Consider the following 19597-nt stretch of genomic DNA (forward strand, 5'->3'; position numbering starts at 1 on the left):
AACATAAACTATTTCTGAATGGATAACTTCTGGGGTTTCTATGGGGCCAATTGGTTTTCCTCCCATATCCCCAGAACCCTGCAATTTTCCATCTAGCAAAACTGAAAACATATTTAGAGAAGTAAGATATACTACAAATCTTTTAGTTGTGTAGGATGATGCTGCGATTTCTAATGTCTATGTCTACTGTTGGAGTTTTTTCAAAAACTACCAAGAACAGTTTTATAATCTTATTGAATAACTTTTCTTTCAAAGTGATGCAGTCTGGAGCAAAATAGCAAATTACATAAAGCCAGTAAACCAAGATACTGTGCAAAGCACATTGATTTACTCTTGCCATCCTTACAAACATAACACTTAGCCATGGAAAATAATATAGCCAGTTGTCTCCTAAAAACAAGTGAGGTGATATTTTAATGTGATTTTCACTATCTCAAATTTCTCATTCTTAGACATGGGAGCCTCTATTAAATGATTGTGCCCCATCTGTGAGTTTTGTTTGATTAGATTTAAAATCTATGGAAAAAGATAAGCAAATTTGCTGACGCTGATTTTGTATTTATCAACTTTGTTGTATAATTTCACATTGAGTGGTGTGGAAAAGACTAGCATTAAACCATAAAGCAAAGTATGCTGGAGGTTTATCCAAGAGGAAGAATCTATAAATCATCACCAGCAATAAAATTATTTACCATAGCTTCACTACTTTGATTCCTCAGTATCCTAAAAAGTGGGCAGTTCTTTCAGATGGCTACAGATACATAATTTTCTTAGAAAAACATAAGAAAATTTTCTTCTGAGTAAGAAAAAACCAATTTTCTGTGAAGTAGAATTAAACTGAGGTGTAGTTGTATTTGCTCATCAGAGTTTAAGAAAACATTGAGTCAGGAAGAAGTCATTCAATGTGAAGAAACATATAAAACACAATGACAAAATGTTACTTTTGAAGTACTGTCTGAGTTTAAATAATGCATTTGTTTCATTGAGTTTCTACTATTAAGCACTGTTCTATGTGCTTTCAACATGTGAGTGAACAAAACAGACTAATTCCCTTGCCCTCGTGGAATTTACTCTGTAGTGCTTGCAGACAGACAGGAAAATTTAAAAGCTATATGTGAATAATGTGTTACTTTCTAGAATGAGGTAAGTGCTAGGGAAAAAAGTGAGGCAAGGAAAGGACAATAGTGGGCAACAGTGGGTTTAGAAATTTAGATAGTGTAGTCAAGATCTTCTGATTCAATATAGATTTTCATATAATTTGAATAAAATTCTTAGATTCAGGGTTGCCAGAAGTCATGACTTTTGTTCCATAAAATTATACTAGTTTTGGTAAAACAAGGCAGTTGATTACCATGCTGGTAAGGGATATGTTTACATCTATTAATCAGGTTTCCTAACTTTGGGTTTTTCCTGGAAATTTAAATTGTCTTAGTAATGCTGCTTTGAAATTTGTCCAGAGTTAACAAGCACACAGACTTTAAAGATGTCCTATGACTCAATTTCATAATAACATATCAACATATCATTTCATACCTTTGCTTCTCTTAAGGATATAGAAATTAGTGTAAGGTTAAATATTCACTCATTGATCTTTTTTTAATAGGCCCTTCATCAATATTATATTTCAATGTCACATTTTTATTGATAAATGTTAATTATAACCTGAGGAACATTGAATTTTCCTCAATTTATTAAAGTTTAGTGATTCTATATAAAAACTTTATGAACAGATTTGTATTATTCAGGTTTTATCAACTCTTGATGACCCCCTGCTTTTCTCCCATGTATAAATCCAGAATTCCTAAATTTCAAGAAGTTGCCTGATATCACTAAAATGTCTGCAAGTTACAAATGCTGGAGAGGATATGTGGAGAAGAGGGAACCCTCCTGCAGTGTTGGTGGTGACATAAGTTGGTGCAAGCACTATGGAAAATAGTACAGAAGTTCCTCAGAAAGCTAAAAATGGAATTGCCATACGATCTAGCAATCCCACTCTTGGGCATATATCCAGACAAAACTATAATTTGAAAAGATACATGCGCCCTAATGTTCATAGCAGCACTACTCACAATAGCCAAAACATAGAAACAACCTAAGTGTCCACCAACAGATGAAAGGATAAAAAAGATGTGGTGCATATACACAATGGAATACTACTCAGCCATTAAAAATGAAATAATGCCATTTGCAGCAACAGAAAAGCAACCAGAGATTATCATAAGTGAAGTTAGTCGGAAAGAGAAAGACAAACACCATATGATATCACTTATATGTGGAATCTAAAATATGACACAAACGAACCTATCTATGAAATAGAAAGAGATCAGGGACGTAGAAAATAGATTGGTGGTTGCCAGGGTAGGGAGGGGTAGGAGAAGGCTGAATTGGGAGTTTGGGATAAGCAGATATAAACTGATATAGATAGAAGGGTAAACAACAAAGTTCTTCTGTATAGCACAGGAAATTATATTCTTTTCATTAAAAGTTTATGTTTTAAAATTTTAAAATCATGTGAAATTTGTATCTTTTTACATGTTTGCCAACAATACTAATATATAGTTGTATATTGTATATCATCAACTACATAGATGCCCCCAGATAAATGCAATTGGTTCTCTATGGTATTACTGCCACTCCCTTCCCCTCTCTCAGGAATGTGTAATCTATTGTGAGACATTCATTCCTTTGTTATTGTTATCCTGGCGGCTCTTTAGGTTTGCTTAGTATTATAGGCAGCTTTCTATTTTAAATATAAAATTCCTATGTAACAAGATAAACATGATGATGAAAACAAAAGCTCATCCTTCAATCAGAATAGGCTTTGAATAATTCTGGAAATAAATTATTGTATTTTTTTTTTCCCTTGCTATTTAATCACATAGGATATAGGAAGACACTTTCTGGAATGATCTAGAGACTAGTAGCTCAGACAGTAAAGCATCCACCTGCAAGGCCGGAGACCTGAGTTCGATCCCTGGGTCAGGAAGATCCCCTGTAGAAGGAAATGGCAACCCACTCCAGTGTCCTTGCCTGGAAAATCCCATGGACAGAAGAGCCCAGCGGGCTGTACAGTCCATGGGGTCACAAAGAGTTGGACATGACTGAGTGACTAACACACACACAGAGACTATAAAGTTGGAACCATTTGAGGGGAGAGTTGAAAACTCAGGAGAGAAAAGCTTTTGTAAAGTCGTGTTTAAATGCAATAATATATAGATATGTCATCACCGACTCAATGGACACGAGTTTGCGTAAACTCCGGGAGCTCGTGATGGACGGGGAAGCCTAGTGTGCTGCAGTCCATGGGGTTGCAAAGAGCTGGACATGACTGAGTGACTGAACTGAACTGATGTTCTCCTGATGGTATACACTTCTTAGTTCACAAAACACATTCTACCTTGGAGCCAGAACTATATCTGACTCTAGTATCAAAATAGAGGGGTTGCTACTATCTTCGAAAGTAGACAGCCAATAATACCTTTCAAGTCCTGATTGATTACTCTCCTTCTTTACATAAGAGGTGATCTGTAAAAGATTAACCCACAAGAAAGAGTCACAGGTTTTAACGTCTATGAAAACTTGGTATATCAGTTGATAACACTCCCATATTTCTATTGCAGGAGCAGGAGAATCTGGAAAAAGTACCATTGTGAAACAAATGAAGTAGGTGCCCACTATTTTAAACATTTACTGTTTGATGTCTGTCCATGTGGGCTTCCCTTGTGGCTCAGCTGGTAAAGAATCCACCTGCAACGCAAGAGACCGTGTATTTGACTATGACTTAAATAAGTACTTTTGGAAAAACTAACTGATAGTCTCTAAACCACAGATAGTGGCAGAGCTGCCACATTTCCTGTGCAAATATTCCTCCAATCCTTTATCTGTAAGCATAACAGATGAGTAATATTATAATTTCCATTTTTCTTTCAAATTTTGCCTCTCAACAAGATGACTACTAAAAGCAATTATGTTTTAAATATATTAATATAGGTATGATTCAGGGTCTTAATATCATGAGCATAAGCCATAAACATTTCAAAATATGTCAGTGTTCCATTTGAAATTAGGAGGGAACAATATTTTTAACTTAATTGGCATTCCTCATGCATGGGAATGAAATGCATATTTAAAGTTTTTATCATCATGGATTTCAATTTATTTTTGTATTTTTTCTCTATGTTTTTTCTCTTTACAATAAAATAAATAGACCTGAATTCTGAATAAGGATATTATGAGCACAAAATGCTATAATTTAAGAATGCAATATCTAAATGGGTAAATGAAATACTAAGGGGAGATGAAAACATGAAATCTCATGACTGTCACTGCTGGAGAATTTTAAAGGACCATCATTGCTATAGGAGAAGAAGATAATCATTTTTTTGAACTTATTTTTTACTATGCTTGAGGATCTTTTTCTTTGGAATGTATCCTGGTGATGGAATGATCCCAACTAATGATGAAATTATCTATTTGTAGGCTGATGTTGTTTGGTCACTATATCCAACTCTCGTGACCCCATGGACTGTAGCCCACCAGGCTCCTCTGTCCATGGGATTTTCCAGGCAAGAATACTGGAGTGGGTTGCCATGCCCTTCTCCAGGGGATATTCCCAACCCAGGGATCAAACCTGGGTTCCCCGCATTGGCAGGTGGATTCTTTACCTCTGAGCCACCAGGGAAGCCCACACTTTGAGCTAGGGAAGCATATAATATCTGCCTCTATATTCCATGGATAGGTCTAAATCAGAATAAACAACATTAAACTTATCTTCCCATGTGCTCTTTTGTCCCCTGCAATGAGTTATAGCAACAGCAGCCTCTACAGAAATAAATCTATGTGTAGTTACAGTGACCCCTCACTCTCTCAACCACATTATGCAACATTTACCCAAGTTATGTCTCCAAACACGTCACTTAACTCTACTGTCACTGCCTCAGTTCAGAACCTCGGCATTGCTAACCTGGATTACAGTGGTATCATGCTATGTCGTTTCTACTTCTCCTCTTCTTTTCACTGTTCGCCATACTGCCACCAGCTATCTCTGCAGAAACTATTTTATCTCTTTCATGAATTGAACTCTTCACCTACATTAACAAGATCAAACTCCTAGAACTCTTAAACACTTCAGAATCCAACTCTTGCCTATCTCTTCATCCTAATATCCCATAGTCCCTCCCCCTCCTCCTTTCTCCTGAGAAATGCTGAACTTACACAGTGCTATGGACTAGCATACCATGGGTGGCAATATAGCCTGGTGGCTAAGATCACAGGCTCTGAAATCAGGCTGTGTGTGTTGACCAGCTGTACCATCCATTAATGGAATAAGTCAGGGACAGCGTCTTTATGTATTAATGCCTTTGTTTCTACCTTTAAATGTAGGTGATAACTTTTATAGATACCTACTTTTAAGTCAGGACTTATTGCAAGAAATAAGATGACGCATAAGCACTTAAAACAATGTTTGGCACATACTGAAAGCTTGATAATTGTAAGCATCTATTAGGTCACACTGATTCTCCTGCTCAAAGTGTTTTTTTCCTTTTGACTCTCTGGAAATAACCATTTATCCCTGAAAAATTAACTGATCATCACTGCTGATGATCCTCCCTGATCCCTTACCACCTCTCCCGGTTGGGTTGATCACTTTTTCTAGTTCATTCCACCTGCCAGTATTTTTGCTATACATTATCATACTGTACAAAAATAGGATTTCATGCCGTACCTTCCTCTAATCTAGTACTCTCCAATAGCACATTCTGTGATGACAGGAATATTATTACATCTGTGCTCTCCATATGTGGCTAATGTTATTGAGGAGCTAACTTTTAAATTTTATTTAATTTTAATTAACATGTTGTATGGCTACTGTATGGGACAATAGAGCACTGGTCTATGTTTTTAGGGAAGAAGGACATTTATACTTCATTCATTCTCTTCAGTGTTTGAAATACGTTGCCGAAAATGCCTAGTAAATGCTTATTAATTTGAGCAGATCTAAGAATGAACTTGCAGATGGCGAGTTCTATCTCACAGTAATTGCAGTAATCGCAGCCCCTAGAAAAGCAATGTTGCTCACGTCCCACTACAGCCAATTTTGTTAACTTTGCTGTTAATTTGCTTGGTGACAGGTAGTTCTCATTCCATGAAAAAAGGACAGAGATAAGAACTTGTTCCAGGAAGAAAACCTAAATGCCCCCAGGTTTATCTATAATTGCCATTTAAATTTAATAATTAAAATAATATTCTAATTTTAATTTTTGACAGAGAACTGGGATTTCTTTCCTGAACTTATTCTTAATGTATCCATAAAAACATTTTACTGTTTTTTCACTACAGTCTTTAATTGACTATCTTATTCACCTAGTTAATTGTTTAATACAGTAGGACAAATATGGCCATTTGAAGTATTGAATATAAATACACCCAGTATTGGCAATCCAATATTAAAAACAATAAATAATAGATATAGGTACTGCCTTTACTCTTTTCACTAAGAGTATTTGCATTTGAAGGTTTTAATGTCTTTGGAGGCATTTGTGTTCTTTTTACTCCCTATACTAAAGCCTCTGTGTGTATGGATGCAACACAAATCCCTAGTAATCTCTCTTCTAAATGATGCCTAATTAACACGCAGTTCATTTTAAAAGCAATTTAAAAAAAAACAAGAATAAATATTATGCAATAGAAATGTAATAAAGTGATTAGCATACACAAAGAACCTTTTAATAGGTGTGTATTCCAAAACTAGTAATAAAATTGAGTTCTGGTTGAATGAGTGGAAGGGAAAGAAGAGTTCAGCCAAGTTAAATGTCTAGGCATTTCAACTTTGAGAACTCAGTGGCACGTACACACACGGAACAGTGACAAGGGATTTAACAGAAGGTGATTACCACCATTTAAAAGGATGCCTTTGTTACTGTTATAAATAGAAAGCAGGCACTCCTATTTTTCCTGTGTGTCTTAAGTGATAGGAAAAGATGTGGATGCTATAGTAAATTACTTCATTTCCTCTAGACATCATGTTACAAACACTAAAAAACGTTTCAGAACTCTGTGTATATCTTTGTCCTGGGAATCTGGACAATCTTTCTCTCAGAAAGAAATAATCTTGCTCAGTAAAAAGCTCATGATTTACCCATTTTAAATTATAGTTTATCTAGAGCAAATCATAAAGTCCTCTTTGTATTTAGCTTAGGAGCTCAGAAAGAAAATACTAAATTAAATCCCAATGAAAATAAAAACTCAAAGCCATAAAATTGTTCGCATTTATCATATGCATGGGTAACACTCTTCTGTTTTTAACAAAAATGTATACTATAATTTTATGCAAGCAAATTATTATTGATGTGTTTAATATTAGAAAAAATCAACTATTCAACTGACAAAAGCTTTTCATGTTTAAATTATAGGATCATCCATAAGAACGGTTACAGTGAGCAAGAATGCATGGAGTTCAAAGCAGTAGTTTACAGTAATACATTGCAATCCATCCTAGCTATTGTGAAAGCCATGGCAACCCTGGAGATTGATTATGTAAATCCTAGAAGTGCAGTAAGTATGCAAATAATGACAGCTGTAGTGGAGTCTGAACCATAAACAGTGGACCTAATAGATCTGTAGTCTTAATCTATACCAAAAATTAAGAATATAAAACATGAATTTGAAAGTATTAATTCTGTTTAGTGTAAGATTTCCTATTTTCCTTTAAATGGAACTTTCCTTTTGACTGTGCGCTCTCATCTTACTCAACAATAACTGTTTTCCTAGGACTCAATCGGTCACCAGGGAAGCCCAATATCAAATAATACACTATATCAAATATAAATACTTATATTTGCTAGTCCATAAAATCAAACTGTAATATCTCTATATTAAGTTTAATTATGAGCCATTTCATGGAGAGTTTATTTTTAAGAACAATACTACAACTATCAATAATGTTCAATGATAATTACAAAAAATATGTGGCACAAGGAAATGATTATTTTATAAAGTTAATTTTTTTAAAAAAATTCAAAATTGTTTGAGAAAATGTTTGCATAATAAATATACTCAGTCATTATTTGTTTACAAGGTAGCAGATAGTTTCATCTTTTTTTTATAATATATTAGATTTTATGTTAAAATGTATAAAAATTTTACCTACTTGAAAACAATTTATGTGCCAACATATAAAACTATTTTAGTTAGCAAATGAAACCTATAGTATTATGCAAAGAACGGTAGTTAATCATATCCTGAAACAGATTGTGTACAATCTATAGGAAGAACTCACCCATTTCCCTTTATTCTCTCTGGGAGCAGCTGATTGCCTCTGGATGATGTCAACTAAACTGTTCCCAGTATAATTTTTAGGTACCTTGTTATACTAAAAAGTGGCTCAGCTAGTAAAGAATCCTCCTGTAATGTGGGAGACCGGGTTCGATCCCTGGGTTGGGAAAATCCCCTGGAGAAGGGAAAGGCTACTCAGCCCAGTATTCTGGCCTGGAAAATTCCATGGACTGTATAGTCCATGGGGTCGCAAAGAGTCAGATACAACTGAACGAATTTCACTTTCACATACTAACAATGAATATAGAGAGGAATGATATGGTAGGTATAGAGAAGACAATGATACTTGCGCTCTCCCCTGCTCTCAAGAAGTTTAAGGTTAAACCATGTAAATGACTCTTGGCAGTCATTAGGATGAAAAGAAAAATACCTTTCATGTCCCTAAATCCCCTTTAGTTCTGCCACTTTCCAGCAGAGAGCACAGAAATGCTCCGTGTGTCCTTGGGGCAGACTGTAAAGCAGAGTCAGGATTTCTGCTGGGTGTGCCTTCCATTTTTAGCTTCCCCACAACTTGGCACCACTAAGTTAAAGATAATATTTCTCTAGGTTATCGTTTCCCTCACATGTGAAAGGCGAACTTGAAGGAGCTGAATGCTAATATCCCTTTTGGTCTTTATTATTCTATGATTTAGTGTTCATTTATAGTTCAGACCCTGGCTTTTCTAAGAACCTAGGATTTTAAACTGACCATTAAGAGACAACTTGAAATAATCCCTTATTTAAAAAAATAAGAATAATAAGGGGCAAAGAGGATTAGCAATTTGGCCTGAATTAAATAACTAGAGTTTAGGGCAAAACTCAATTCTCCTGGCTTCTGTTATAGTGCTTTTCCCTATGCAAGGAGTTTTGTACAAATATTTTTAAGAATTAGGACTATTTCTTTTCTTTTATTTCTTTTAAACAATAACAGTTCTTAGAACAGGTGTTCCTTCTACATTCCTCTGAGAACGATTTAGCAAGTTTGCATGTGTAATATTCCATATATTTGTGTCACAACCTTGCCTACTGATACTTAGTTAAATATATTTTTTGCTTCATGAAGCCCAATGTTTGCAAATCAGATAGCAGTCATCACTAAAGACCTGGAATGTGTTGGTTAAAACTCGTAATGATCTGGCATGAAGGTGGAGTGAAAACAGACTCTGTATATTGCTGCCATTATGCTAACTACAACATAAAAAGAAATGTCATTTATTCAAACCGTACATTAAATGGGGTAAATAGAGTAACTTAAGCAGCACTAAACAACTGATATAACTTCTTAGGAGGACCTATGTCCTCAAGTATCAAGCATCACAGTTGTCAGGTACTACAGGGCTCATACTTTTACTTCAATTAATGTAGATTATAGCAATTTCAATCACATTCTTCTTCAGTATTTGATTTTGAGATTAATATACTCTCTACCTGACTCGGGCTATTTGTTTGACAGATTAATTGTTAAGCACTTAAGTGTGGCTTTCACAGTTTCGGTGTCCTGTGACTCTCAATAACTTAGATATACAGTATATATATTTTTACATAACCATTTATACCTCACCACACAGATTGCCATTCAAAAAGAAAAAGATTTCTAACAGAAAATATACATGAGCTTTACTGGTCACTGGTTCTGCAAGTTTGGACAAGATACTTAAGTTTCAGGTTTTTCATCCACAAAGTGTTAGCTTTCATCATTAAATTACAATGATTATTACAAGAGGAAGCAAGAATAATAAATCCATACAAACACTAATTATGAAAGAATATAAGCTCCCAGTATTAGATATTATTACTTTCTAAAAATCACAGTGAATATAGGCTTGTTAACATTTATGTATTGAAGTATACATCCAATGTCATTTGAAAAGTTGTTATTCTAAACTAAACTATTATTTATTTGTGCTTCCCTTGTGGCTCTGCTGGTAAAGAATCCGCCTGCAACACGGGAGACCTGGGTTCGATCCCTGGGTTGGGAAGATCCCCTGGAGAAGGGAAAGGCTACCCACTCCAGTATTCTGGCTTAGAGAATTCCAGGGACTGTATAGTTCATGCGGTAGCAAAGAGTCAGACATGACTGAGTAACTTTAGGGGCTTCCCTAGACAACTAACTGGATACTAGGAATGCACTGAAGAATCAGCCATAAATGAGATGGAAATAGTATTTGCTCTCTAGAGAAGAAAAATGGTGTTGACCAAGTAGTTATAAAGCATCAGCTATTTCAAAAGCTTTTAAAGATGGCAAAGTTAAAGAAACAAAACAGGGAAATAATAAAGGCATTTACTTATTCTTTCTCAGTATTACTATATTCTATTTTAGAAATCTAAAACAGTCACTAGACTGACTAAAAGAATGCTGAAAAGTGCACCACACATTGTAGGTGTTGTGACCATCTTTGACAAAGCACCCTATGAAGTGAATCCTATAATTTGAAGTAAAGAACACTGATTACTCAAGATGGTCTATGACAAAAGTTCTATAATCAAATAAGTTTGGGATACATATGCACTGTAACAATTTTTAGGAAATTCACAAACAATATTTGTAAGCAAAGCTTCTGAGAATCCTGTAATTAAAACTTAGCATTTCAAACCTGACATTTCTGCAAATTATTAGGCTATGATATATTTTCCTTCCTTGATGTATTTTTTCCATAATCTTTCAAAATATGATTCTAGGGTTCAGAATGAGTTACACAAGGTTCTAGGTTCATCTGAGGTTCCTAATGTTGATGAAGAAAGTCTGGAAAACTTATTGACGAAACATATGCAACATAGTTCTAGAGCTAACCAATGTAAAGAAAATGAGTTATTCTAGAACCACCATAATTCCCAAACTTTTCCAAATATATGATAGGGAAATAAAATATATTTAGGATGCCACTCAAACCTGCAGTGAATTATTATTTGGAAAATGATTAAACATCCCTTAAATTTATCTAGGATAAATTTAGGATATGACAGTTTCCTGTCATATCCAACTATTCTGGAGGAAGGATTTTAAAGTTCATCTTGTGTTGATACAATGAAACAACAGGTCAAAGCCTTTGATTTGGGCCAGTTAAAATTTGTGGCCTAACAGTCATCTAATCAGTTTGGCTTAGCAGTAAAATTGGATTGTGAAGAAAGATAAAATGGACTTTTTAGTCTTAACAGAGCCTTTCTTTAACAGTGTTACAGACACCCTTCATTTTTTATACAAAGAGCAGATTTTTACAAAAATGGTGTCACAAGCCTATCATCAATTTCAAGTAATAAATTGAGTTGTATCAGAAAGGCATCAGGATCTTGCTAGACATACTTCACTAGTAGCCACCTATTTTTGCAGAAAATATGTTTAGGCTTGATTCTTTTTCTGATACTTACATCTTTATTGATTTGGCAAATTTACCTCCAAGTTTTAGTTTCCTCATTTGTAAGATAGAGAAAATATAGTGTCTTGTTGTAAGGATTGTGTGAGATATCACATGTGCTAAATGTCATGTGAGTTGTTATGAAAATGTGCATGAAAAATAGTCAGCAAAAAGAATATGGGCTTTGGAATCTGACAACTAAGATTTGAGCCTAGATTTCTCCATTTGCCTGGTCTAGCATCATGGCCAATAATTGAATTAATCTGAAACTCACATTCTTAATGAAATTTTTTTAGTCATAAACCAGTTTGGATCATTAGTTTAAGTAAACTGTGGACTATGTTATTTATTCAAACTTCCTTTTGTCCTTGTCACCTCCAAATATTCCATCAGGAATAACACAATACTTGGTTTTCTTTTCTCCTTTTCCTCTTTTTTCTTTCCTTTACTTTCTTCCCTTCTTTTCTTTTCCTAATGAAATCTCACCTCTGCCCTATTAATTTGCCCTAAAATCATGCTCATGACAACACCTACAGTGATGTTCAAAAACTTTATGTGGATCAAAATGTTTACCCTTGGTAATTTTTATGATTACAAAGAGGTATGTGATGGTAAATAATGACAATATATTTCTAAACTATAATTTTAGAGTATTGAGTTTTAATTTCCATTTGTACTCTAATTCTTACTTGGTATTTTTATTTCCTGGAAAATATATGGCCATGATCAAAGGAATACAATGTGCTCGATTAGATTAGATTTGTTGCTCTTTGATACTAGCATTCTGGTCCTCTAGAAGCTCAGTGGACTTACACCAAAATACTGTTATCCCTTTTTCCATCATACTTAGAAGTCAGTGATAACTACCAAATACCTTAATTTCTTCATGTAATATTTCACAGTTTTTGCAATGAAGGACTTTTGTGGACATAAGCCAGAAGTTTCATTATAAGATACTTGTGTTCTATTAACCTAAAGATACAGTGAGCTTCCCTTGTGGCTCAGCTGGTAAAGAATCTGCCTGCAGTGCTGGAGACCTGGGTTTGATCCCTGGGTTGGGAGAATCCCCTGGAGAAGGAAAAAGCTATCCACTACAGTATTCTGTCCTAGAGAATTCCATGGACTGTACTAGTCCATGGGGTCTCAAAGAATCCAACATGACTGAGCTCCTTTCACTTCACTTCATAGTGAATAGATTTTCAATGAAATTGTTACTAAAGTAAAAATCATCAAATTGAAATGACTTTTGGAAAACAAAAGAATACGTGAGTTTAAGTAACAACACATTTTTATCCTTCTGACAAAAACAATGCTGCAGGAAGACCAACGACAGCTTTGTGCGATGGCAAATAGCCTGGAAGATGGCAGCATGACACCGGAACTGGCTGAGGTAATAAAACGACTGTGGAGAGATCCAGGAGTTCAGGCCTGCTTTGAAAGGGCATCTGAATATCAGCTCAATGACTCAGCAGCATAGTAAGTAAATGCATTTTAAAAGGAACTGGAGTTGAAACATTTACATTTAAAAATTGTAACTCTGTATACTCTGCATTTGTAATCACAAATGACAAAAGTAAATAGATTTACATTTTTATCATGCTAAATAACAAGTAAATGAAAGGAAAGAAAAAAGAGCAAGATTATATAAATAAGATGTAAAAGATATAACCATGGAAGCATTTTAAATAACTAATTTTGAAACTATTAATATATGTCTGAAAAGATATATATGTTATAAATACTTTCTCCCAATTAAAAAGATTTAATCATTATATGGGCTTCTCAGGTGGCTCAGTGGTAAAGAATCTGCCTGCTAAGCAGGAAATGCGGGTTTGATATCTGGGTCAGGAATGTCCCCTGGAGGAGGAAATGGCAACCCCCTCCAGGATTCTTACCTGGAAAATCCTATGGACAGGAGCCTGGCTAAAGTCCATGAGGTTGCAAAGGGTCAGACATGACTTAGTAACTGAGCACACATGTGCACCCATGCACAAACACACACATAATCATTATGCACCAAGCTCAGTTCAGTTCAGTTCAGTTCAGTCACTCAGTTGTGTCCGGCTCTTTGCAACCCCATGAACTGCAAGCACGCCAGGCCTCCCTGTCCGTCAACAACTCCTGGAGTTTACTCAAACTCATGTCCATTGGGTCGGTGATGCCATCATACTACCTCATCCTCTGTCGTCCCCTTTTCTCACCTTCAATCTTTCCCAGCATCAGGGTTTTTCAAATAAGTCAGCTCTTTGCATCAGGTAGCCAAAGTATTGGAGTTTCAGTTTCAGCATCAGTCCTTCCGATGAATATTGAGGACTGATTTACTTTAGGATGGACTGGTTAGATCTCCTTGCAGTCCAAGGGACTCTCAAGAGTCTTCTCCAACACCACAGTTCAAAAGCATCAATTCTTCAGCACTCAGCTTCCTTTATATTCCAACTCTCAAATCCATACATGACTACTGGAAAAACCATAGCCTTGACTAGACAGACCTTTGTTGACAAAGTAATGTCTCTGCTTTTTAATATGCTATCTAGGTTGGTCATAATTTTTTTTCCAAGGAGCAAGCGTCTTTTAATTTCATGGCTGCAGTCACTATCTGCAGTGATTTTGGAGCACAAAAAAATAAAATCTACCACTTTTTCCCCATCTATTTGCCATGAAGTGATGGGACCAGATGCCATGATCTTAGTTTTTTGAATATTGAGTTTTAAGCCAACTTCTTCACTCTCCTCTTTCATTAAGAGGCTCTTTAGTTCCTCTTCACTTTCTGCCATAAGGGTGGTGTCATCTGCAGATCTGAGGTTATTGATATTTCTCCGGGCAATCTTGATTCCAGCTTGTGTTTTATCCAGCCCAGCGTTTCTCATGATGTATTCTGCATACAGGTTAAATAAGCAGGGTGACAGTATACAGCCTTGACATACTCCTTTTCCTATTTGGAACCAGTCTGTTGTTCCATGTCCAGTTCTAACTGCTGCTTCCTGACCTGCATACAGATTTCTCAAGAGGCAGGTCAGGTGGTCTGGTATTCCCAAAAGGCTTTGGCATAGTCAATAAAGCAGAAATAGATGTTTTTCTGGAACTCTTTTACTTTTTTGATTATCCAATAAATGTTGGCAATTTGATCTCTGGTTCCTCTGCCTTTTCTAAAACCAGCTTGAACGTCTGGAAGTTCATGGTTCATACATTGTTGAAGTCTGGCTTGGAGAATTTGGAGCATTACTTTACTAGCATGTGAGATGAGTGCAATTGTGCAGTAGTTTGAGCATTCTTTGGCATTGCCTTTCTTTGGGATTGGCATGACAACTGACCTTTTCCAGTCCTGTGGCCACTGCTGAGTTTTCCAAGTTTGCTGGCATATTGAGTGCAGCACTTTCACAGCGTCATCTTTTAGGATTTGAAAGAGCTCAATTGGAATTCCATCACCTCCACTAGCTTTGTTCATAGTGATGCTTCCTAAGGCCCACTTGACTTCACATTCCAGGATATCTGGCTCTAGGTGAGTGATCACACTATTGTGATTATCTGGGTCATGATGATCTTTTTTGTATAGTTCTTTTGAGTATTCTTGCCACCAAGCTTTAGATGAACACAAACTGGTGACACGCAAGTTGAGGTGTGGACTATTCACTTCATTTCTAATCAAGTTACCAAAATCATCTTCTAAAATAATCTTATTAATGACATGTGCTTTGGCTCCCCTGGTTTGATAGGCATGATATAGAATTTCAGAAGAAAGTAATGTATTGATTTGTGGAATGTTTGTATATAGTGGGATTCTTTTGGAATCTCAAGCAAGATTACCTAATTTTCACAATAATATCAACCAGTTAGAAATTTTTAGCCATAAGCAATAGGAGGTTGTAACAGTATTTATAACTTCATTATTAAAATGTTTTGAAATATCCATTTTAGTAAATGGTTCCTGACCTGTCCCACAGTTACATGTCTGTAAGCATGTGTGCACGTGCATACAAATATAATGTAAGTACTTATTCTATATTTCTGTCCCTGCAAATGAATGTGTGAATGGGTATATATGCAGTTCTTCTGATGGACTCCCAAGAGAACATACTAGATGTATTTAAAAAAATAAAACAGTAAAGATTAAACAAATGAAAAATTATTTGAGGACAAAATAAAGAAAAAATTTGCATGATACTTCATATTTTAAGCATAAGAAGAAGAAGGATTATGGAGAGAAAACAAACCATATAAATTCTAGGAAAACATAACAGAAAAAAAGTCCTCTGTGACTGCTCATTCATGTTCATTTAAAATTCCAAAATCCAATGGACCTTGGAGGAAATTCCTGTTCTTATCTCTCTGATGACGTAGAGAATGGGTATCACCCTTTGATTACATAAACAATGGTTTAATATTACTCTATGGTATAGAAAACATTGCTTTTGATATGAATCATTGAAAAAGGCAGTCACAATTAATCAGAAACTGAATTGTGGGATATTCCTATAAAATGCTGCTTAGCAAAGTTCTGGAGAAAGAGGAAGAGAAAGATATGTTGATACTTGTAATTTCAATATATTTCATTTTAGATACACATTATTGGTTAGACATTTTCCCTTAAAATAATGTAAGAAATATGTTTGCAATTATATTATGTTTACCAAATTCTTTGCTCTTTGATATCAAAAATAATTATGTACTGCATACCCCAGATGGGCAAAAAAATGACATTTTACTGTTTTTCTTAGACTTCCCTTCTAGTTTTTTTTTCTTTGTTTTGACAAAATATATTTTATAGTGAGACTATCACATTTCAGATTCATATTAAAAATATTTGTCTGTTCTTCAAGTTAAACAAATCTATAAATCTCTGCACCAATTTTGTGAATGTTGCCAGTAATGCAGTGATTTTTAACTACCCAGATCAATTTGCAAACAGCAGTAGAAAATAAGAAGAAAGTTGACTTCCTCCCTTTGTGTCTAAGAAGGTTTTCTTACAAAATTTTTTAAAAACAATGTAAATGTTAACTTTTTTGCCATTATGGATTCTTAAAGTGAAAATTAAGTGACACCTTACTAAATTAGCTGAACTTCCATTGCTTTCTTCCAAAATTTAACAGGTTTTTTTTTTTTTTAAAAAATAATTACATTAACATTTTAAACTAAAATTAATGTCAGTTTGATACCACATCCAGTTTACTTCATATACATTCTGTAGTGCAATGGTGGAGAAGGCAATGGCACCCCACTCCAGTACTCTTGCCTGGAAAATCCCATGGACAGAGGAGCCTGGTAGGCTGCAGTCCATGGGGTCGCTAAGAGTCAGGCACAACTGAGCGACTTCACTTTCACTTTTCACTTTCATGCATTGGAGAAGGAAATGGCAACCCACTCCAGTGTTCTTGCCTGGAGAATCCCAGGGACGGGGGAGCCTGGTGGGGTGCCATCTATGGGGTCACACAGAGTCGGACACGACTGAAGCGACTTAGCAGCAGCAGCAGCAGCAGTGCAATGGTATTTCTTTTCCTTCCTCTCTCTTTCTCTTTCTTCCCCCTCTCTCTTCCTTTCCTTCCTTCATTCCATCTATCCATTCATGTACCTGTCTATTAATCTATTCATCCAATTTTTCTGGAAATGAGATATTTGATTTTCTCTCAAACCTAAAGACTCTTTAAGTTGAGGTCAATAAAGAGATGAGTTCTAATCAGGGAATGTTGGTGACATAACACCTCACTCTCCACAATCAGTACTAGCAAACTTATAGAAAAGCATCGCGAGAGCTGGAAAGATTTTTATTAATACTTTGCAGTTTGCTGATTGGGGCTGTCTAGTGTGCAACAAACTCCACATGCTTTAAGATTCAACATGGACTTCACTGAAAAAGATACTATATTTACATGATTAGAAAAAGAATGATATTTTTTTAAGTGATTTGAACTATAGGTATTTCAGGCCTCTGGCTTGTTTTAAGTTTTCGACCACAGGCTTGAGCACCCAAATTCTATATTTGTTTATTAAAATGAGTATTTTAGATGCAAATTTGTCACTCTGCCAATGTTTCTGCTTTGCTTGACATCATTTATGTATGCAAATAAAAGTACATTAAAGCGTGTCTTTACCAAAGCATTCATTTACCCATAACTAAAATGGATTTAATCTCTATCACAGCAGGTATGTTTCTGTTTGGATTGCTTTTGTTTTTGCTCCTGCATGAACCAACTGACCAACAGTATACTACCACATATGCAGCCTGAGTTAACAAGAAATTCACCAAAGACCTTGCTTCAGAAATAGAAAATAGATAAAACAAAGTATCTTCTAACATTTTCTTCTGATGTATTTATACCTTGATTTGTCTTTTTATAATAAAATTAAACTATTAGAAAAAACATGGTGATCAATTTTCACATTATACATATATGTGTTTCTGAAGTCTGACTGTCATTTGTCCTTGACCAAAATCCCTTTGGGACACTTGACCATTCTTAGTTTATTTCAGCTTAAAATCAGAAATACCCTTCAAGAATAATTATCTACATTGCTACTGAATTTATTTTCAAAAACAAACAGCATTAACTTTTAAGGCATTGTGCTAGACTTTAAGGTATAACAGCTCTTCAACTTAGTCTCTGAAAAATTGAACTGTTGAACAATAACTAATACTCAGTTATATTCTACCTCTCAAATTCTGTCTAGATGAATGCATGTCCATTATGATCTTTTTATTTAGGTTGTAAGTATAAACTTCGTTCACTATAAAGGCCAATTTGAGCATAAAAACTTTACTAGGCTATTGGTATCTCTATTTAATATTTTTATAGAAATAGTCATATTGCTAAGCTCCTAAAACCTTAGTATCAAAAGTATAGAACAGGTGATTTTCAACTGTTTTTAAAGCAATAAAGCACTTTGTTTTACTCCAGCGACATGATCTGACTTGAAGGATGAAGCTAAAAGCGGTTTATTTCCTCTAATCTAATAGACTCTTCCAGAGCACACAGCTTAATCATGCTCATTCCAGCCTCTCACCACCCCTAGATCCTGTGGGCAGAAAGAGGACAGTATTTTGGCTGATGATAGTAGGGTTTTTAAATGTGGTCTCTGGAGAAGAGCAGAGGACATGCTGAGGCACTCTTGGAAGAGAAGAGGAGGCAGGAAAGTATACAGTGTATAAATTCAGCTTTCTGTCCTCAGGAGCACTGACTCAGGAGTGGGTCAGCAACCTAACTAAGTAGTTCCAGCATGAACCAGAAAGAAAGTGAAAAGCTTCTTCTATTACTGACCTAACTGGATAAAATCATGGCACTTAATAAAGACAATTCCAATTCCTAAACTAGAGGATCCAGGAGAAACAACACAAAACCAACAGACCACAATACTAAAACGAGCCACTCTCTTAAAATTCCAACTGCCTAAATACAAACTACAGCGTTTTGAGACTAGTCTAGTGACCATCATTACAAGAAAGCATTTTTGGCGGAGGGATGATCTAAGTCCTGTAAGGAGAGCTTTCCTCTCAAGTGCCTATTCAGACACCAGCGAATCCATCATATCAGCCTTGTAAGATTAAGCTAAGGCAGCATTCACCCAGCTGCCTTCACAAAAGGACCCGCAGGGCAGTTGTCCGTCACACCCAGTGCTCTGTAACATCCCAGCCACTGAGCTCTTAGAATTTTGAGAAGCAGAGTTTGAAAAGCATCAGTCTGGAAGTTAATCAGTTTAGTGGACTCTAAATGAAAAATTCATTTGTACTGAATCCTGGTATCTTCTAACACAAAATTAAAACTATATATTCTTTTTTTATTATTATTATTATTAGCTACCTTAATGATTTGGACAGAATAGCAGCGCCTGGCTATGTCCCGAATGAACAAGATGTTCTACATTCTCGAGTGAAAACAACTGGAATCATTGAAACTCAATTCTCCTTTAAAGACTTGCATTTCAGGTATGAGCCAATGTCT

At 35.5% G+C, this 19597-nt stretch overlaps 1 protein-coding gene across 1 annotated transcript in view; it reads left to right on the forward strand.

Moving 5' to 3' along the window:
- Positions 1-19597, forward strand: part of GNAT3 (G protein subunit alpha transducin 3) — a 59444-nt gene that overhangs the window by 18637 nt on the left and 21210 nt on the right. The window contains exons 2-5 of the mRNA XM_006049681.4: positions 3621-3663; positions 7413-7554; positions 12985-13142; positions 19453-19581. Coding sequence (XP_006049743.1) covers positions 3621-3663; positions 7413-7554; positions 12985-13142; positions 19453-19581 — 472 coding nt within the window. The remainder of the gene's footprint in view (positions 1-3620; positions 3664-7412; positions 7555-12984; positions 13143-19452; positions 19582-19597) is intronic.

The sequence above is a fragment of the Bubalus bubalis genome, chromosome 8, assembly GCF_019923935.1.
Source record: "Bubalus bubalis isolate 160015118507 breed Murrah chromosome 8, NDDB_SH_1, whole genome shotgun sequence".
In the NCBI taxonomy this organism is placed as follows: Eukaryota; Metazoa; Chordata; class Mammalia; order Artiodactyla; family Bovidae; genus Bubalus; species Bubalus bubalis.